Source organism: Micrasema longulum, unplaced genomic scaffold (assembly GCF_059751315.1).
Source record: "Micrasema longulum isolate JH-2025_06_02 unplaced genomic scaffold, ASM5975131v1 h1tg000473l, whole genome shotgun sequence".
Lineage (NCBI taxonomy): Eukaryota > Metazoa > Arthropoda > Insecta > Trichoptera > Brachycentridae > Micrasema > Micrasema longulum.
This window is the reverse complement of record NW_028277671.1, coordinates 242,264-265,179: the sequence shown is the minus strand read 5'-3', so window position 1 is coordinate 265,179 and position 22,916 is coordinate 242,264. Positions and strand designations below refer to the sequence as shown.

Here is a 22,916-nt window from a genome sequence, read left to right as displayed (position 1 = left end):
ATGACACCAATCACAATTACTAGAGTTACTAGACATTCCGCCATGATGCTGCAAAAGCAACTGAAAATTAACACAACTTTCAATCAAAGGGGGTTGGTCTACTTCTCCACTAAAGTGCACAACCTACTTCCATTGTACACGAGGACATTTAGTAAATACTAGCACTATAAAATTGCTATTAAGAAATGGATAATGGAGGTGGGATGCACAGATTGATAAGTGGATCGGGCCAAATATGTAGATAGATGTCTGTATTTATAGCGTTTTTGTTTATGAGTTTTGTGTTTTTATTATGTTTTATATGTATTTGAGATTACAATTTAATTATGGCATGTTTCAAAATTATATAAAATGTCTCCCTCGGCACACCCCAGTGTCGGAAAATGATTTTAAATGAAAAAAAGTCATACATAAATTGTAAAAGAACAAATGAATAAAAATAAAAAAATCAATGTTTTATTAAAAAAATAAAGTTTTTAAAAACCTGTTGAATGACAGTCAAGTTTTTTTTTTCAACTTTTATAAACTTTTAATAACATTCTAATTTTTTATTAAAATTTCAGAACATATTTAAAAAATATTTTTTAAATATTTAAATCCTTTTTATTTCTTTTATTTCTTCACGTAACTCAATGTACAGCTTCAATCCCTTGTACAATGAGTTTTGAGATTCTGTTTTTATACTTATTGGTAATGTTATCTTTTTTATCCCCAGTTTCATATGTATGTTAAAAAAGTTGGTTAAATTTGATTTTGTTTTTTATTTTATTCATCCCCTTAATTATTTTACATATAAAAATTGCTACATTATATTTTATTTCTTGCTTTACTGTGGGCAAGCCATATTTCTTTGTGCATTCTTTCTACATTTGAATAGATATTTCTTTTGAGTATAATCCTCATCGTTTTATTTTGAAGAATTTTTATATTTTTGATTTCCCCTTCATTACATAAAAAAAGAATGGAAGAACAGTGTCTGTGGCATTTTTTCAAACCCCTTTAGTCCCAAGGGGTCTATCATCAGCTTCACAGTTTTCAAACCAATTTTTATGTTAAATTTCAAGGTAAGTTCAAAGTTCAGTAATATTTTATAAACTTGATAATCTAACTCAATTCACTAAAACTCGACAGATATTAACTGAGATAAAAAATATAATATAAACTAAAGTTCTTGTTAGAAAATTGCTTGAGATTTTTCACATATTCTATGTATTAATTAGGCTGGGATTAAATATGATAATCAAGAACGATTAGAACTACACATATAATTTGAAGTGCTACATTTTTTACGGCCAATATAACGTTACTTAATCCTTTGTACTCGTAATTTTAGTACCTAATAATGATTACTAATTGAATTAAATAAATACAACTACACATTTGAAACGTGTGTGGTTTTGTGGCTAGTGTTGCGGACTAACAGATCAGAGGTCCGAGGTTCGAACCCCACTCTACTCCATCTTGATTTCTATTTTCTAATAGCGAGTTATTTTTAACTCCTTGAAATGCCCCCAAAATTAAAATATTTTGGTAAATTATAAGAACGCGAATATTTCTTCACACAAAAAAGAAAGTAGTATGCAGCAATAGTGGTTGCGCTTGAGTAATATAGCAAACTTCAATTTAGCCGAAATGGCGGCATTTGAGTGCAAAAGAGTGTTAGAGTGGTTAAAGGCATAAGTTTGTTGACAAGAGTGCTATGTCAAATGATGTTGAAGATATAATATTCATATATTACTCCACACTGGTCTTGAATGGGGGAAATAAAGAAATGAAAAGGAAAATGGAAGAATAAAATAATATTATCACTTCAAACAAATGGTTTAGTTATCAGAGTTAAATAGGATTAGTGGGAGGAATAAAGAGAAACTGCCAAACCTGAGTCTGGTTGCTCTCCAGTTGGTCCCGAGCCTGCTTCACCATGTTGGTGCAGATTGTGCAGACATCATCATCGTCCACAGGGTAAGTCTGCTTTTCCCATACAGCCGTTATGCAATGGGATACAGCTTTGCAGCCCTTTGCATTTCTAAAAATAACGAGAAACATATTTCAAATTCTCGCTTATGGTATCAGTTAATATCACCACATAAAAGCAGACAGAAAAATTTACATTTACAGTATTTTACAAGTGAGCAAACAAACACCAACACAATTTTGTATGTGATTTCCTATACATGTATGGATTCATATAACAATTTTATACTAATATATAAGTTTGAAAAAATCTAATATTGTAAACATGTCTATCTAGTTTATGATGGGTGGCATATCGTCGGTCGGCGTGCATTACCGCCAATCTACTAAATCAACTTTTTTCAGGAGACAGTAAAAAATGTTTTTAAAAAATCATATTTAACACATTATTTATTCCGATCCACGGTACAGTTCTTCTTCAGAAAGCTCGCCTGCTATTGATCCCCCGCGCATCAGATGATTAGGGAACACCCAATAAAAGTTTAAAATCCCCCGATATGAATATATTATTTTTGCCAAAATTGTAGATTAGCGATAATGCACGCCGACTGACGATATTATAAAATGGTTCATGTTTGTTTTCAATAGTAAATAAAAATTCACAATAGAGGCTGTAAGATTTTAAAGAATTTTCTGTTATGAAAGCATTTATTTAGTAACAGAAAAAAGTATACAATCTACTACATTTTTTGCAACCTATTTCTTATAAAGTTATATATTTTTTATTTATATACACATCGCATTATTTAGTTCCTTAGTTATGCCTTTAAGACAAGCGTATGTGTTAAGATTATTGATTTTCTTTTTTAAGATTAATTTATTTACATTACGGCATAGCTTATAAATACCTTAAAAATAATATAATAAACGTAATTACAATATGCTTGCCAGTGTGTATTCCGCCTGTTCTCCACCCAACTTAATTAGGTGTTTGGTGTAAACTGTCTAAGCCCTTCAAGGACGAGCGTGACCATATTGTCACAAGAAGACACTGTCGCGAAAAACTATCTAGCTCCTCCTGTTTTTAAGTAAATATGGTTGTGTTTGCTATATTTTAGCCCCAAAAGATATGTTCTTTAGTATGTGGTGTGCCACAATGGAATAAACAGTGAAGGAAATTAATAATCAATATTTATTTTGAAAAATTGATCATTAAAAAAAAATCCCCGTCCTTAAAGGGTTAAGCCTGTAGCATGTGAGTGTTTTCCATTGAGAGTGTATGGTTTTGTATATTTTGTAGCAAGGAATGAGTGAAAACGTTGTGTACAGTGAGGTTTTTAATTTTCAATTTACTGTGCTTGAAAGTCTGAATTCAATTCAATTTACTGTGCTTGAAAGTCCGGATTCAATTCAATTCAATAAAATATATATATGTGTATATATTTTGTAGCAAGGAATGAGTGAAAGCGTTGTGTACAGTGAGGTTTTTAATTTTCAATTTACTATGCTTGAAAGTCTGAATTCAATTCAATTTACTGTGCTTGAAAGTCCGGATTCAATTCAATTCAATAAAATATATATTTTTTTTATATATTTAGGGAGGAATTAGTTTTTATGCATGAATGTATTTACCTAAATTTAAATTGACAATATTGTTAATTTAAATTGCAGAGTGAATTTTCTCTTAAAAATATAGTATAGAGCATATTTCAATTTATGTAAAAATCTCTTTAGTTTAGGTATGGGTTTGTTATTTCAAATATCATTAATTTTAAGCTATTCTTGTATATTCTCATTATTTTTATGTTTGTGTACATTTTGCTGATTATTGTCCTTTCAGTTTTTGTTGTTTATATGCTTATTATAATTTTTATATGCATGTAATTTTCATATAATTTTTATATCGCTTTCTGGCCGATGTTATCGAGTTTTGCTAAACGGCCTTAATAAAGGAGGAACCTCTCTTGTTTTAGTGTCAATGAGTAAATTTTTTAGTTTGATGAAATTTAAATTATAAGTAATTTAAATTCATACTATTATTTTTAATAATAAAATAAAAAATGTGAAGTAAAACGGAAAACAAAAACTAAACTTCCGATTTTAATGTTACTTGATAGTTTTAATTGGCAAATATGTTACGTATTTACTGCAAAAAAAAGTGACTACGTCATTTCTTAAATACACTTAACCATGCTGCCTAAATACTAAACACTATATTTAAATCGTCGAATACAGAACAGGTTAGATCATTTATGGTAATTAGGTTGTTGTTTTAGAAAAGACTTGATAACGAAGTGATGAGTCTTTCGATATTGGTAGAGTTTGACTATTAAGTAAAAAAGTTAAATCATTATACCATTAAGTATGTTTATTAGAGACAATTCTAGAATGTATAATATATTATCTGGACTAAATTAGATATAAAGATTAATCATATATTTGATTAATGTGTGAAAAAAGTTAATTTCATGATATTTTTTTTTTAGTAAGGAATTTATATCTTAATTTGTTGCAACAGAGGGAAATCATTTTTGAAAAGGAATATGGAAGTCTAGGACTTATTACCCGTCATTGGCTGGTTTTAGTGGCCACTTTACACACTGCGTAACATTCACGAAGAGTTCAGGAAATGTGGATGTTTAAACATAGGCAGAATGATGAATGTTACACAATGTGTAAAGTGGGCACTAAAACCAGCTAATAACAGGTCATAAGTCCTGCAAATGCAACTTCCATAATCCCTTCTCAAAAATGTTTTCCATCTGTTGCAAGAGATTTACATCTAAATAACTCCCTAGAGAGGAAATCCAGCCTGTCTACAAACATTTGGACATACTAAAAGCAATGTTAAAGGAATTTATAGATTAAAAATAATTTGATTAAAATTTTATTTTATAGAAAGTACAATTTAAACAAATGTATGTTTATTCTGGAAAAAAGTATTAGATAAAAAATTACCCCTATCTGCAACTGATGGTGCCATAAATGCCAATTGCAGCCTATGCTTCAACTTTTCACGGTAATTTACTTTAGTATTATATTAATCATGTCAGTTATTTTAACTTTAATTTAACTATATGCATTCAAATTAGAGGTGATAACCACTTTTCATATCGTGGGCTTAGTGCTATAACTAGATAACTTAAAAATCAGCGTTTATGAGTTAACCATTAAAAACACATCTTTGTATCTTCCTCCATGAATATTACAAATAGATAATTTGTGCATTCAAATCATCATAATATTATTTGAACGCATTATGACTTGCCAATTCGTAGCATTCATGGAGGAAGATATTACGACGTGTTTTTAATGATTAACTCAAAAATGCTGATTTTGAAGTTACATATCTAGTTGTAGCATTGAGCCCATGATAATATACAGACTGATATGTACTCTATTAATTTTGTTAACAAATATTATACATGTACACAACCTAATGGTCGTATTTGTTTTTGGAGTTATTTGCGATGAATAGTCATGTTTACATATTACTAAGACCATTCATTTATAAAATAATAACACTTTGATTCATGAAATACTGTTTTATGAGGGTTCATAGGGGTGTAATGATGTTGGTATTCTAGTTGGAGACATAAAATGTTAGAGACTATTGATAATGGGAAATTAAATTAAATAGAAGAACCAAATCCATTGTGTGTTATCAAATGAATAAAAGAGGGGGTCACAATAAATGAACAAAGAATAAAACAAATTAGATAATCATTATCATTGTAACAAAACAAGTCACCAGTCAGATTTAATGACTCGACTTGTGGTTTGAGTAGAATGAACCCCTGACTAATATATTATGGACTACAGGGTGACTCATCTGCATACACAGAAACTCATTGCTTCAAGAAAAAAATATGTCCGCATGTTTAATACTATAAGACCCATTAAATATTGAATTTTAGTATTTTATTTAATATACTTTCCAATATTTTGTGTACAATTTTCCTGCTATGATTCATAGGAATCATATTACAATAATGAACCTGATCTAATTTCTGCTTTTCCAATATCCCTTTTTGCTAAAAAAAAACGTAATAACTTTAATTACTTACGGCTTTACTTTTTAGATTTCCTTATGCCAATCTTATACCTTAGAATAACTATACCCAATATAAGAAAAAGGCTACTTGTAAAAATATTTACGACCTAGAATAACTACACAAAGCTTATTCCATCGTTTAATTTTTGACCATGCCACATTTTTGCATACATTTATGAATAAGCTGCGTGCGCATGAGCAGTTATAAACACTAATATGTTATTCAAATTAATATTAGTAACAAAACAAACTAAACAAATGTCAAGCATAACCAACAAAATCCAAGTCAATCAAAATCGATAATGATATTTATTTATTGATGCATTATTTGATTATTGTGGAATTTTAGTCGGAATTTTTTGTAAATAAACAATGTTTTCTGGCCGTCATGAAACTTTTGAAAGAGAATATTCCCTGTAAGAAAGATAATTCTTAGATATTGCACCTTGGTTCATATTGGCATTGGTCATAATAACGATAAATTACAAACTGGAATATGCCACTGATAAATGTTTAGACGATTGGATGTATATATTTTCATTTAATGAATTTAAATATGTATTATAATAAATATTTTTTATGTACAAATTATAATAAGATCATTGTCAAAACATCTGCTAAATAAAATTAATATGTATGTAATGTAAATTTGATGATCATTTTTACGCTCATAAATGATATTTCACTTAATATCTAGAAAGTTGGTATGTTTTCTAAATTGTTTAAATTCGCGATAAATACAATCCATTTTACCACTGAATAATGTGACAGATGACAGATCGTAGGGCTTATGCAAGCGCAATATCATTTTGGAGCCAGGTACGGATATCAGGTTAGAATAAGTTTCTATGGTTGGTATTCCAGCTCTATACCGAGTATAACTTTATGCGAGGTTTATAAGTAAGATTTTTTACTGTACCATCCTTATTCTAATAATTCTACAACTCTATACCAGGTTTAGTGAATATACATAATTTAATAAAAGTGTGCATATAAAAACAGTTTAAATATTATAAATTAGGACAGTAAGTGTACAATAATAATAAATAGTGTTAGAATAAGTATAGATGTAAATATTGTATTTGACTATGTTTATCATAGAACTAAATAAAAAAATTAAAAAAATAATTTAAAAAGGCTGTCAGTGTTACTAATTTTTATTATATTAGAAAAAACGACTAATAATAATAATACGAAATATTTTTTCAGTTGAAAGTTTAAACTAACTTTTTTACAATACTTTTTTTTGTGTAGCATATCCATTAAATTTAATTTTTTTCATTTTAACATAACTTGAAATTTTTTTTTTACTATCTTTCCAATGGAAACTTTTTTTTAAATAAAGTTATTTTTGATATTAGTATCACATTTTAATACACAGGTCCAATGCATACTTTACACTTGACCATTTTACCATCAAATTTATGCGAATATTATTATTGGTAATTTTACAAAAGTTGTATGCACAAATATTAAATTGTATGTGCATAATACAGACATTTATCATTGTGACTATTCGATGGTAAAACATTCCCTTTATGAGAGATTGTCTTATATGTATAATATATACCACTGAACGAGTTGAATATCAATATTGGCAAAATATTATTATAATCCATATAATAAAGGAGTATGGGTTCGGATTTCTCAGCTATTTAAAAATTATTCTTCGCTCGATGGTATTACGGAGAAATTAGTTTTGTTGTTTAACGATAAGAATTTTCCCGATGGAATGAGATGTTCTTCGGGATAAAAAGTAACCTGTGCCAATTTTTGGTCCTTGCAAAACAAAGTGGACTTCAGATTTTTATTTCACCTTATAAAAGCATTTTCATGACAAAAGTGGACATCGGTGTAAAATAGCTTATTGTGATAATTTCTGCATTTTTAACTTCAAAACACCAAAAAGTGGACTCCCGTGTTCTATTCTAGGTACAGAATCGTTGATTCATTTTTCACTAAGAATTTTCCCAAGGGAGTGAGATGTTTGGTATGAAAAGTAGCATGTGTCAGCTCTTCAGCTATTCACATGCAAAAACTCATGTCGATTGGTCATTCGAACAATCACAAACAAACAAACAAACAAACAAACAAACACAATTACGCATTATAATATTATATGGATTTGGATTACTTTGGGCTTGTAATGAATCACTTTGACTTGCAATGTAGATGATTGTACTAATTTATACATGTCATATATTTCTGAGTCACAAAAAAAAAGAGTAATATTTGCTTAGGCATGTTCACGGTTTTTTTTTCTTTTAAAGTAAAATCTTGTTTTTATGTTCCTCAATTTTACATTTACCCCCTTTTTACACCGAAATGTTCAGGACCCATTTTTTTTTCAAATAAATTTTCTCCCTAATGAACGTTTTTCACATTTTTCATCACCCCGGTTGTACGTTAAAAAAAAATCAGAATTCATTTGATGTGTCCAAAAATGCCAAGATTACATCGCAATAATGGTGTTGCGGTCCGCGCGCCACCGCGTGTGCCACGCGGATGAAGAAATAAAAACAGGTAAACAACTAATAAAGGATAAATTATTGTCTTAACCTAACTTCAAAGCAGGTGCAGTGTAATTGACGTTTTTGTTCAAGTGTCTTCCTTTAGGATTAGTTTTAGTTTTCTTTTTAACAAAAACGTCATATTGACTTATAACTTATACAAATCATGATACGCAGTTGAAAAACGTTTAGGAACAATAAAGTTTTCATATCAATAAATTGCGGTGTTTAAATAATAACAATAGAAATATTTAAAGTTATAAAAAAGAATGCTAAAAAATTTGTCATAAAAATGTGAAACAATTTTGAAGCGATCTATGACAGTTTTTTTTTGTGATGCCATAGAAAAAAAGGTGATACTATATAAATAAAATTTTCCAACATTTAGGGGAAAAAATATTGTAGGTTATTTTATGGAAATTCAAAATTTTATTTTCGTTAATTTTTATTTGCACATAAAATAATTTTAACATGCTTTTTTTAAATCAAATAAAAAAACAGATTACATATTATTGTTTGAAAAAATACAAAATATAAAAATATTTTTAGTGAAATCATTGAAAATAGTAAAAAAAAAAGATTAACAATCCCCAATTATCACCGTTTTTACAACTTTTCTGGAAGTATATGTACACTACAGTGTAGCAAGTTAATTTTATTTTTATGTAATTCCTATTTTTTTCATACATTTTTCATTTCCTCGCTTTATGGTTTTCCTCAGTTTTACAATTTTTTTTGCTCCCTTGAAAAACGTAAAAAGGGGGTTTTACTGTAGTATAATATAATAACAAAGTACAAAGGTCAGATTGATCAAATTTTTTACAAGATATTTTGGTCACGATACATGAGTTGCCTACTAAAATCTAAATAAAAATAAATATTAAATGAAGTATCAATTCTTATATTCTATAATTTATATTATAAACTGTACATAATTACAGTTTCATGGTGTCGTTGAATAAGATTATTCTCATTAATCAAAATGATTACACTATGTGCAATACAATTATTAGAGGTTTCCTTGCCAAAACTGACTTTTTTTATCATGTTCGATGTAAAAAAATTGATAAGAAGCGGGTACAGTTAAGAAGGTATGACCAGTATTTTTAGTTTCTGAAAAAATTCGTCCGGTCCACCAAATACACCAAAAAAACTTATTATTGTTTTTAATTTTTCCCAAAACTGACGAATTCCTGGAAATAGCCAGATTTGTGTTTTTTTTTTTTCAAAACAACTACTATTTTTTACATAAATTTTATATTTGTAGCACTAACTTTGTGGTTATTCATTATAATAAAATCAACTTTGTTTTTAACCACCAATATCCATACACTTGTATCCATCTCACATTACGCTTTCCATCCTTATAAGACAAAAAGACTTAATTTATTAGCTCCACATGTAGTATTTAGTAAACATGGATAAAATAAAATAGGATAGAATTGATTAGTTAAGTATACCTTGATAAAGAAGCTTGTATAGCTTTGAAACTGGTCGGTAGAAAAAAAAAGTGGTGAAAAACAAAGTGGTTTTTATTTATTTTTGATATGTCCATATCATTATTGCGTTTTGACAAAAATTAAATATATCTACGATGTGATAAAAAACTCAATTTGACATATTTTGGAAATAGTCAACTTTGGAAAAGAACCTTAAAATTAGATTTAAGAATTTGAAAAGCATAATTTCATAATAAATTTCATAATCATTTCATAATTGTAGCATCACAGATGAATGAATTTGTTTACGCAAACATTCTAAATAAATAATAATGAACAAAAAGAGAAAATTTACAGTATTTTATTAAGAGTATGTCAAAATCTTTACGAACAAGTGCAATGGTTATTCAATACCTGGACTTCCATATTCCTTCTCAAACAAATTCTCAATCTCGGTTAAAAAACATATATTAAAAAAAACTACCTTATTTATTTTTAAAAACTTACGTTATATTTGAACACCAATAAGACGGCCCCCATGTGCATTGGTTTTGCCCTAGAAGGGGAGTGGCCACAGTGATTCCTGTAAAAAATTCCATTATTAATAAAATACTTGTAAAAACATAGTTCAAGGGCCCAAAAATCATAAATCATCTGTAGTAAGGAAGTTTTTTTAAAAAAAAAAAAAAAATTATTTATTTATTTATTATTTACATACATTTTAGTTGTTTTAAAAATATTTTTAAATTTTTATTTTTTTTACAAGACTCAGCTAATGAATATGGCTTGTCGGTAAAGATCCTTTACAATTTATAATATGATAGTCCTACATAGCTGTATAATAATAATTACTACTAACTTAAATATAAGGAGCGAAAAAAGTACATGTAATTTATGCTTTCAAAAAAATATTTAGAAAGATGTAAAAAAAAGCAAAAAAATAAGTAAATGATAACGCAATTTTAAGATAAAAAATAAATAAATACAGAACCGGAGTACCAAAATTTAAAACAGAAATGTGTACATATAGGCACAAAGCATTTTATTAAAAACATTATTTATTAACATATCCATATCTATATCTAAGTCAATATCTATATCACATCCTTATCCATATCCACACATATATATACCCGTGCATGCACACATACATATCCATACATACATATATACACATATATACATACATATGAACATACATATACACACATAAACATCCATGAGAATATTACTTAGTTATAAATTCTATTTTGTATATATCTATATTTAAAAATATTCAATTTATAAACTCCTGATCGAATAGCCAAAACAAATATAAATGATATTCACAAAGATAATCCAGAAGTCTATAATAATTTAGATGTACGCACTTAAGAGTGGGAAAAAAACAGGAATTCGTATAATTTAATTAGAATACATTGAAAAAAAAAAATTAAAATAAAAATGCCTTCTTTAGATTGCGATCATTATATTCTATTGATTTTATTTATCAACATATTTAGAATGTACATATTATATACCTTTATGCCATCAATGATTCGAAATTGTAATGATTATATTTATAAACATACTATAAATAATGTATATTAGTTATATTAATAATACTAATTATATTCCAGACAAAGTGTTTCGTTTTTATTTTACGATTGTTCTTATCTATAATTATTTTTTATAACTGAAAATTATCTTTCCAGAGAGGACAACATGACAGTGAAAAATATAAAAGAAATATAGAAGATGATAAATTAAAAACTACTTGCAAGAGGCAGTGTCCTCATTTTCTCAATCGAGAGGAGATTACATTATCATCTTCGTTTATTGTAAATGTATTTTTTTTAAATATTTTAACTAAAGGTACTTAAATGAAGGATTTATTTTTTTAAATGCTATCATTATTAACAGCAATTAAAAAAGTCAATTAAGTATACATCCTAAAAATATTATCACTTAATTCATCAAACTTCTTATTGAAAATTCTGTCATAATTTCGCATTTATTGTAATGTTACTTGAGTACCTTTTATGGAAAATCAATATTAATACTGTACAAATTTAGTAAAGCAAAAAAATATTATTGGAGTCTACTTAATCTACCAAATTAAGAACTCCACCGGTTAATTCTTTAGGAAAAAAAGGAAAAATTGACTATATTACTTATATTTCTTAGAGTTTGATAATAATCATACTCAGATTTATCACAAATTACTATGTATGTCAATTAGTTTATTATTGGATGCTCATAATACTTAGTATCCAGTAAAATAAACCTTTAAGGTTATCAAACACGAAGTAAGGTGACCTAATTGTTGGTATAATATGAAAAGATGAATTCGTTGGAAAGCAAATTGTAGAGGACTAAAGAGGTCGGGTTGTAGTCCCCTGGCTAGTGTCTCGGACTCACGCATCAAAGGTCCGCAGTTCTAATCCCACTCTACCCCAATTTGGTTGCCATTTTCTAACAAGGAGTTATTTAAAATTTGTTGAAAATGTCCCTGAAATTGAAATATTTGAGTAAATTATGAGAACGCAAATATTTATTTTGAAAAAAACATTTATTACCATATCTTTGTCAACTGGTATTAGTAAAAATTATCACAAAAACTCTGAAATATTTAATTACATACAAATTCCACTAAATAACACAATATAGAACCGCTTGAAAATCGTGTTTGTGTCTACTTTTTAAAAAGAAATATGTAAATTAAATTTTCGGTTTGTAGATTGTAAGAACGTTTAATTTAATCTATAAAAAACTATTTTCTGTTTTAGAATTAATCACAACAGAAATAATATAGATGCACATTGAAATAAGATTGGATATCTGAAAACTAATGTACATAGATGCATGACTGAGGTAAATTATCTTGTTAAAATTGTAAGATTCATTTTTACAGTCAATAGATACTTAAGTCAATAGAACGGGCAATTATAATATGTACCTACCAACATAAATACATGGGTTTTTTTACTGTCAGCATTTTCAACACTGTGTTAGTTCTATAGCATAGTATTACTTAGTATAAAACTTTAATTATTCACTTAAAAATGGGCACAAATAATTTTGTGGTGTGAAGAAAGTGCAAATTTTGTGGTGTGAAGAAATAATAAAGCTGAGATCTATAAAATTAAATATCACAAGAAGAAACCTGAGACAAAATTTATTTTTTCATAATGGAAACCATAGAGTTCTAATTATGGTCTTCTCTACTCCGCCTTGCCCAGAATTCTTAGGTCGGCCAACAAATGTCCCAGTCTTGATTTCTTTGATAACAAGTTGTCTTCTTTTATGCGACTACTGAATTAAATTCAACTATAACCATCTATCTCTCTTCCATTCCCACCTGTCCAATTTTTCTCCCTCTCTTCCTTAATGTTAATTCAATTATCTTATATTTTTGTACTTTGACTATATACAGATATCTATTATTTTTCTATCATATGTATAACGTATTAGGCATTTTTTTTCCAAATATAAAAATGAGCACCAAAAGTAAAAGTTCTGCTTTACAAAATATTGTGTTTGCTTTTACGTTAAAATTTATTATTTTATTTGATTACTAGCCTTCAAAATGAAATTTCAAGCAGACAAAAGTTAGCATTTTCGACATCTCCTTCTGTTTGAGTTCAATCGAGGGAATAAAGTTGCCAAAGCTGCTATGAATGAAAGGACAGTTGGTAAATGGTTTTTTTGCATTGCAAAGACGGGAATTTAGACCTGAAAGATATGCAGCGTTTCAAACGACAAGTGGTCTTCGTCGAGGACTACTTAAACCATATTATTCATGAAGATCCCTTTCAAACCAACAAAAGTGAAAACAAGAGTGAAAACAACAAAGATCAATGTTTGTAAATGTTTGCTGGTTTGCTGCTCAATCAAAGGTTCCTTTGCCGCATCATGATGAAAAGTGATAAAAAATGATGCCTTTATGTGAATATGAAGAAACGGAAAGAACGGGTGAGTTATGGTCAGCAAGCAACGCCCAGAGAGAAACAAGGTTATATATATTATCGCACAAGACAATAACTTTCATCTGGTGGCATTAGCAAGGCGTCATCTACTACAAGCTACTTAAACGCAATCAGACAGTCAATGCGGGGCTATATATTATGCAAATGTAGCCGACTCAACACTGCAATTCAACAAAAAAGGCCAGATCGGCAATATGGCGTTTTTCTGCAATGCGATAATGCCCGCCCTCATATTGCAAACATTACGAAAAATGGTATCCAATCGCTTGGTTGGAGAGTCCTCCCGCACCCTCCATATTCTCCAAAACTCACGCCGTTAGATTTGCACCTTTTCCGGTTGCTTTTGAACAATTTGCACGGCCTTTCCTTCAATAATGACGTTGAATTGCAGACATGGTTGGACGAATCCCTCAAGTCAAGTCTGGTTGTTTTTTATCACACAGGCATTGAAAAACTCGTAAAATGTTAGCAAGAATATGTAAATAATGAAGGAGAATAAATTGTTGACTAATGTGTTGTAATTTTTTTTGTTGTGTCTTAGTTCTGTTCGCTTACTTCTTGGATGCTTAATTACCTTTTCTGTAAGAACACATAGACCATTTTGATTAACGAGATTTTGTTAAATGTTCTGAGCATACTAGGCAGAAGTGAAAAGAATCTGACATTGGCTCTAAAATTCCCTACAGCAAAAACAACAATGGTATCCAAATTACTGTGAGGTACATTGAATAGCATGTTTTTGAAATTTATATCCTAATTTTTGTAAGATTATTATATTTTCATATAATATTCAAATTTGTATTAATTATCTTTAGAAATCTCTAATAAAAAATACGCTATATTACATATTTGAAAAAAAATACTGTCTACCTCAGAACAGGTATTTGCTATACCTAGTGAGAATAGACAGTGTTAATATATGTTTGCTTATATTTTAATTTTGCCTATTTGTATATTGTTTACCTTCTTTACTGTTTTGCAAACAGATCATAATAATACTATGCTTTACTTATAATAAACAACACTGATTTTTCAGCACTGAACTGAACTTTAAAAATATAAGGAAGCCAATATTATATTGAATAATATAATAATTAAAAATGAAGGAAGAATTTTACAATCTTGGTGCTAGCGCAAGCAACACTGAGAAAAAAAGATTTATTAAAAGTATGCTATGATGAGATTTATTTACTAAATGCACTATTTTTTTAATACAAATTATTGTTAGGAACGAATAGTCCCAAAGGCTCGAAATTTCAAGACTTGGTCTCCGTGTCTCGTTTTAGTCTCGAAATTTCGAGACTCAGACTTCGAGTCTTGTCTTATAACCCTATGCAGAGAAAAATCTTAAGGTGAGGAAAGTACATTCTATTGTCTGCACCTTCGGGTTATTCTCTGCTTATGAGATTAGAATGCACTTTCCTCACCTTAAGTTTTGTCTCTGCATACGGGTATTAGTCTCGAAACTCAAATTTGTGTCGAGACTGGAAACTCTAGTAGTACCCTTTTCTTTGTTTTTATAATTTGGCCATCTATCTTACTTACATTATGTGGTTGTGTACAAACTAAAATAATAATGTTTTGCTGGGAAAAATGTACATTCTTCACAAACATAAATATCCGCAAATAGAAATTGCGATAATGCGTATCGCGGGGAAAATGCGAAATGTCATTGTCAGAGGAGTAAAAATATTATGAGATAATTAACGAATGTCGTCGTTCAATCGAATAATAACAAAAACATTGTGTTTACGTCTGTATTGTGTTCACATCTGGCAAAGTATGAATGTTACTACGAATACGTTGTGAAAATGTTAAGTAATAGAGATACAAAACCGTCAGGCGCATTTCAAACTGTGATTGGCTCTAATAGGATATAATATATATCTATCCTAATTACTCATTTAAAACTAGTAATACTTTTACCTAGTATGATAAAAAGTAGTAAGAATAAAGGCATAACCCGACGAACCGAGGCCAAACATGTCATCGCTCAAATTATTATTATGAACAAAGACGCAAAACGTCAGACTTAATACAAAAACAAAATGAACATAACTTACCGCAATAAACTGCGAAAATCGCCAGGCAAACAAATTGCATGCTCGCCATCGCCACTTTCTTTATTGTTATGTTGAAACTACACACCACAAATTAAATAATAATTTCACACAAAAGTTGGCACCCGTATATTACGCTGTAACAATCGCAACAGACGGCGGCGGATTTGATTTTATTCTCATTTCTTATTTTATCAAGTTTGTCAAGTCAAAGGGTCAGCTGATTGTAAATACTTGATCGCCATTGGTGCAGGATAAATTTGTGCGAGTCATTGTTCCAAAACTTAAAATCGAAAGAAATGAAAAACAAAAGATAATTATATAAATCTCAAAACAGGTTTAAAACTTAGAGAAGAAATGATGTTATTTTATTTAACATTCCAGAGGTTTTCAATAGTCAATTATTAAACCATTTGTCGCGAAATCTTAAAGGTGATGACTACAATTTTTGACATTCCATTAGTTTTGGAATATAGCCATTAGCTTGGTTAACATGGCGGCAATTTTTAAAATAAATTATTCTAATTATTTACTTACATGTTTTCCGACCCATACCTAATGTGACCATTTGTCCCCAAAACGGGACATCTACCAATTTTTACGTAAAAGTATGTGTATTCATAATGTGAACATTTATTTTTGTCCTTAAAATGGGACACTCACCAATTTTTATGTAATAGTATGTGTATTCAAGAAAACGCATAGTTTTTATTTGTTAATAAAAAAAAAACAGGAATGTTGATGAAGAAAAGAAAATAACAGGAATGAATAATATAAATATCAAAAATTTATGTTGTTTTATATTTTTCTGATGAACAAATTTTCTTAAGTATTACTGAATTTGCTTTTAAATACGAATATAATTCTCGGCAGGATTTCTTAAAATTGATTTTAATTAACAACATTTCTTTAAGAACTGCTACTTCCAATTGCGTTTTTTCAGTTGTCCACAACTTGTTCATCTATGAAAAAACTCTTTCTACGGGTGCATTAGTTCCGGGCAGGCATAAAATGTATTCAATAATTATACGAAAGTTTTTATGATTAAAATTATTGGTGCAAAAGTGTTGGAACAATTCCACCCAGTGACTTTCGATTTAAACGTTCCAAATGTTCCATTCTGTCACTTTTTGCGGTGTTATATAGTAAGTAATAAGTTAATATTCATCAAATACTTCTGTATCTTAGTTACAATTACTAAATTGCTTTTGAATCAATCTATCCATTACATCTTGAATTTTTTCCCACGTAGGTATTTTAGTTAAATCTGACCATTTGAATAGTTCTTATTCTTCAAAGAACAAAGTCCACTGCTCCAAATATTCTTTGCTTATTTTATAGAATTCAGCAGCTGTAATTTTTATTTGTTCTTCGTCAACACTTTAAAAAAAAATGTTACCGTGTTTTGCTTTCTTTTTGAAAACGGGACATTTCGACGTCCCGACGCGGGGACAACGGGACAGGCTACGTAAAAAGGGGACGGTCTCGTTCTAAACGGGACAAATGGTCACTTTACCCATACCATAATATAAAAACAATTTGTTAAAAGGAAATTTACGATTATCTGGCAGTAAAAATGGGAAAAAAGAAGTTTTGTGCTTTGATTATTTTTTATTTTATAGGTTTTTCGTCCTTCATACATTTTTCTCAAGGCTACAATAAAGAAAATGAATTTTAATATTATATTTATGATTACTATAAGAAATACCATTTGCAAAAATTAGTAGCATTTTTTAGTTTTTTCATTTCATTTTATTTTTGCACCACAACATGCCAGAAGGCCCAATTACAGTGGTGAATTACATCACAGAACACCCAGGCTTGAGAAAAATCACATTTTAATGTTTGTGTTCTCACCGGGAATCAAACCCGGAACCTTCCGAGCGTGAGCCAAGCGTCTTGACCACTACACCACGGAGGCCGCCATGTAGTTAAACATGTAAGCATGTTTGTAGGGTCCATAGTCCATAATCAATGACACATACGTGTTAAATTAGTTCACCTGAAGTAGACTAATGACCGATGATGCAATGTCATAATTTTCTATTGAATCCAATACATTCGTATAATGCAACTCTTATAGTATTGTACATTAAACCGGGAGCATTGTTTTGCAGCACATTCACATCGTCCCTACCATGAAGAAATGAACTACAAAGAAACGTCGTCTATATAGAGACTACAGGACGCAGCCAACGTCAGAAAGCTCGTTCAGTCAGTTGGCCCAACAAGTTCACTTCAGTCCAGCTCGACGACGTCACACAGTTCCTGCATGTAGTACAAGTGCAGTTACTTCAACTCTTCATCGCCTTAATACTCATGCTACATAATTCATTACTTATTCACCATGTAATAAATAATCATCAAACAGCAACCTCGTGTCTTCTCTGTCAATCTCTAGCTGGTGTAAGAACTCCAACCAACCCTCAACTACATAATCCTACATGTTTATTATTCTATTTTTAGGACTTTTACTGAATTGTTAAAAATGAAAACAAAAATAGGTTATTTGATACTACAATTTATTGCAATAATTGCGACTAGGATAACTGTATATATTTGTTTTATGTCCTGTCTTCAGTAAATACAACAATATTAGTGCTTCTTTTTCAACTTCCAAAAATTCTTTTTGCAAAATTCGATTGCCTGAAAAAAGCATTTTGATAATTATTATGTATGTTGGTACTACAATTAATGTTATAATTTTGTCAGCAAATAATAAATATTCCTTGAGGTATTATATACGAATTATAATAAAAAATGTAATAATAAATTGAAAGGAATTAAAAAATATTCTTATGACTCATTTAAATAAAAAAATTATATGTAATATTATTATGGTAATAATACATATTATCTCTTCATGCACATGCATAAATTGAGTAATAAGTGAAAGAGGTCATCACATCTTTCGAATTTTTAAACGAGGAAGTTCAGTGCTACGGGAAATTGCATATAAAAAATGTTTTATTATACGCTTTAAAAATAAAAGCACTGTACGATAAAGTTTATCTAAAATGTTAGAAAAAATAATAAAAATCAGCTACTTTAAATGGCGTCACAAGTTTTTCTAAATCAACCAATAATAGATTGTTTTGATAGATTTTCGGTTTCCGGGAAGTCAACCCACCAATCAAGACAACTCACCGAAGAGAACTAGTGACTACACGCACGGAGTAATAAAAAAAATTAACGATTGTAAAAATCGTCATGAAGATAATATGATACATAAAAATAAATATTTTTTTGATCTTGGTTTGATAGTCTTTAGAATTTTTTTAATTACCTAACTTCCTCATTCAAATTTTAAACATTTTGACTTGAACTTTTATTTAACCATCTTTCGTTCCAGCTTTAGCTTACGGAAATTAAATTACTGGGATAGCAATCCACCAGAAATATTATTTGTGTGAAACATGAACACCAGATGACTGATTAAAAAAATAATTACATTGATATAATAATATAAATAATGACTGTTCTGCTTACATCACACGCAATGGCATTTTCTTCATTTTCACACCAATATGATGGACCTTGAGTGCATTTATTTTCTCCAATTAATTTAAGAGATTTTCCGGTTTTACCTGACTTCCATACATTTTTTTTGCAGTACGTAACAGCCTGGATAAAAATGTTTGCTTTAAATCTGAGCACCTTATAAATATATATATACAGTAAAACCTCGATGTAACAGTCGTATAATTAACGAATTTCGGATATAACGGATAAAACATCCGGTCAAATGAAAAAAATTAAAAGCGTCTTTTCAAATTAAACTAGCTTAAATTCAAGTTAGTCCGTTATGTCGAGATTTTACTGTATTTCTACTTATGCACAATAGATACTTTATATGTAAATGTATCAAAATATTATTAATAATATGTTTCTCCATATTATTCCATGTACATATTGTACAGGTATATAAAATAACATGTTCTAACCATTCATTCTGTAGTCATTTGAGATAAAGTAATGTGGCAAAACATGTAAAAATTGATATTAAGATTAAAGTTTATTTTTATAACGCGTGAGAATATGCGTTATGTAGAAGAAGAATAAACTTAGTATAAAAATAATAGCAAAGTAGAGTGATGTGACATCATATCATTGTAATTGTCAGTTTTATAAAGAAGAAACATGATTTTAAAGATTTTGGTGTTTTATCTTAATTATGGTTTATGAATGAGTTTAAATTATGTATCTATCAGTATCTCACTTACTCCTAAACCACAGTGAATTGCGTTCTTTTCACTTTCACACCAGAATGAAGGTCCCTCAGAACATTGACTTTTTTGAAGATAACTGTCAGTAGTTGTTTTCATTGTTGTCTGAAACATAATAATGGCACACTTGTATTTGTATCTTTTATGTTTTATGTTCATTTTACAAAGTTCCAACTGTGAAAAAGCATGAATATATTGTTTTATAATTGATTAAATCAGTGATAATTTTGTTAAATAACATGTTTGTATATCTAAATAATAAAAAAAACTTAGACCACTTGAGTTTATTTTAAAGCACTACTAGTTCCTATACTGTAATCCCATTCAACTCATTACATCTCATCGCACATTAAATGGCTAGCTTTCATTCTATGCTTAACCGATTTATTAATATGCTTCTTGGTACTATAAACTACAAACTTGAATTAGATATTATAAAACAAATCACTTAAAATAATGAGAATAATAAAGAACTAATAGAAAAACAAATTTAAAAAAAATGTTAGACATAACTATATTCAGCACATAATAATGGTGAAGTTGATAAAACTTGGCAAAAAAAATTATGTACTGGTCTAGTAACTAAAAAAATCACTAAACTTATCTTCACATATTCAACCTGCGTATTATACAAATAATAATTGAGGATTTTTTTTGATAAATCAAGATCAAAAATCGACATTTTAAATAGAAGAGGCGTATTATACTAAATCCAATGTGGAGATTGTAACCAAAAGTACATTGGCCAAACTGCGAGAAATTTAAATATTAGAATTGAAGAACTTTATCGAGCTCTTACATCCAATACCTTTTCACAATTCGCCAATCACATAATGGAATTGAACCATTCTGTTGATTCATATGAAATCAAACTCCTTCGTTCTATAACAAGTAAAGGCCAAATGATGAATAGCTTAGAAAATCTAGAAATACACAAAAAAAAATTAGAAAAAATAATAAGTAATAATATTATATTTTAAAATCCCTCATCATTACTTACAATAATTCCGTTATTTAAACCACCCTTTTCTTTTTTGGCTCCTTCCACTCCTGATAGTATTTAGATTTTTTATTTCTGTATATTTATGCTTTGTTTATAATAACACCGGTAGGTGGAAGTATCTGTGTTTTCCAAAACTACTAGTGCTTCAAAATAAACTGGTCTAAGAACAAAGTGTTTTATCAATTATATATTTAATGTATTGTTTTGTATAATCCAAATATCGAAAAAATAGAGGTTAGTTATTGCTATAAAAAAGCTTGAATTTTACAATTATCTTTGCATTGTATTTGAATAATTACATGCAAGCTGCGTGAAATAAGTTAAGAGTCACCTAGAACAACGCTTATACTGTTTAGGTACTGCAGTGCCATGAGACTGGATGGGTCAAGTCCTTCGCTGCCCTACTTTACCAAAGGGCCTGGACCGTACGGCAACATCTGAAAAGCTCCAACGATACGCTTCTCCAAGCCACCGCAGGCTGGATCCATTCACCCCCGTTTCATAAGTTATTGTTATAATATATACCCATGTGCATTTTATATTTAGTATTCATTGCGCAGAACAGGCAAAGAATACAAAGAGCAGAAATTGAAGAAATATAAATAGGCCAAAATATTTTGAGACATACCTTTTCTTCAAAAGAATCGCAAACACATTCATTTTGAGAGCACAAACCACTTATTTTGCAAATGGAGGGGGCACTGATTCCAGATTTAAGTATTTGCAATAATCCAGAAAGGCTTTTGGTTACCAAGAGTTTGCAAATACACCATCCATTATCGATTTCCAGAAGTTTACAAAATCTTTCAAATTTTTTAATGAATTCTACCTATGAAATGAAAATTGAAAAATGAAGTAATTTTTGTTTTTAACAATAACAGTCAAAAAAAAAAAAAGATTTCTTTTCTTCTTGATAGCTGATAAAAAAGAATAAAATTTTATAAGTTTGAGTTTTTTTGTTTGAGAGGATACCTAAATGTTGCAATTACTATTGCCATCTATGAATTTCATTGAAACATAATATATATATAATTTTTAGCTCAGCTTTAAACCGATTCCAAAACCTTAAAAATAAATCATGGTACGTATCAAATTTTATAGATGACGCTATTCGCTATCTTAAAACCAGAATAAAAAAAAAGAAGATAATTTCATTTTATGCGCATGCGCCTGGAATAACCGCGTATTTTTTTTTTATAATTTTGTATTTTATGAGACAATAGGGATGGAGTAATCTATATTAATTTCATCACAAATACCAATTTTTAAAAAATAATTTAGATGAGAAGTACCTACGCATCATCATTATTCTCCTTTCCGCACCTAGTGGTGCATTGTGTATTGAAATACAATAGAGACATGTTTGAAAATTCTACAATATATAATATATGATAGCATTAAAATAAATATTAAGCTTCGTTTAAGCTCTACTGTAAACCTCGCAAAATGCAGTTTCGATAATATACACAGGGACCGTCAATGTATTAAAAAAATATATTTATTGAAAAATTTTCACATTCATAAATTTATGTTTTGTCCATTTTTTTTCAAATCTTAAAATTAGCACCAAAAGTTTAAAAAAAAAACTGGTAAAGGCAATACGTTATTCGAATTTATTTTTTTTAGCTTTACAATATATTGTGTTTGCTTTTACATCCTACATAATATTATTTTATTTGATAATAAGCCTTCAAAATCGAATGTCAATTAGACAAAAGTGAGTATTCAATTACAAGTAATTC

General features: G+C 29.0%; 1 protein-coding gene and 1 long non-coding RNA gene across 2 annotated transcripts; both read right to left on the bottom strand.

Moving 5' to 3' along the window:
• Positions 1 to 600: 600 nt before the first annotated feature.
• On the bottom strand, positions 601 to 16,136 carry LOC148281299 (prosaposin-like). The gene is made up of 3 exons (XM_088226919.1): positions 15,949 to 16,136; positions 10,425 to 10,500; positions 601 to 2,026 (listed from the first exon to the last, which is right to left on the bottom strand). The coding sequence occupies exons 1-3, from the start codon at positions 15,995 to 15,997 to the stop codon at positions 1,837 to 1,839; spliced, it is 315 nt and encodes a 104-aa protein (XP_088083045.1). The 5' UTR covers positions 15,998 to 16,136; the 3' UTR covers positions 601 to 1,836.
• Positions 16,137 to 16,276: 140 nt separating this feature from the next.
• On the bottom strand, positions 16,277 to 21,227 carry LOC148281298 (uncharacterized). The gene is made up of 4 exons (XR_015822390.1): positions 21,172 to 21,227; positions 20,169 to 20,276; positions 19,435 to 19,569; positions 16,277 to 18,591 (listed from the first exon to the last, which is right to left on the bottom strand). It is a non-coding gene; the product is annotated as an uncharacterized LOC148281298 (long non-coding RNA).
• Positions 21,228 to 22,916: the final 1,689 nt, after the last annotated feature.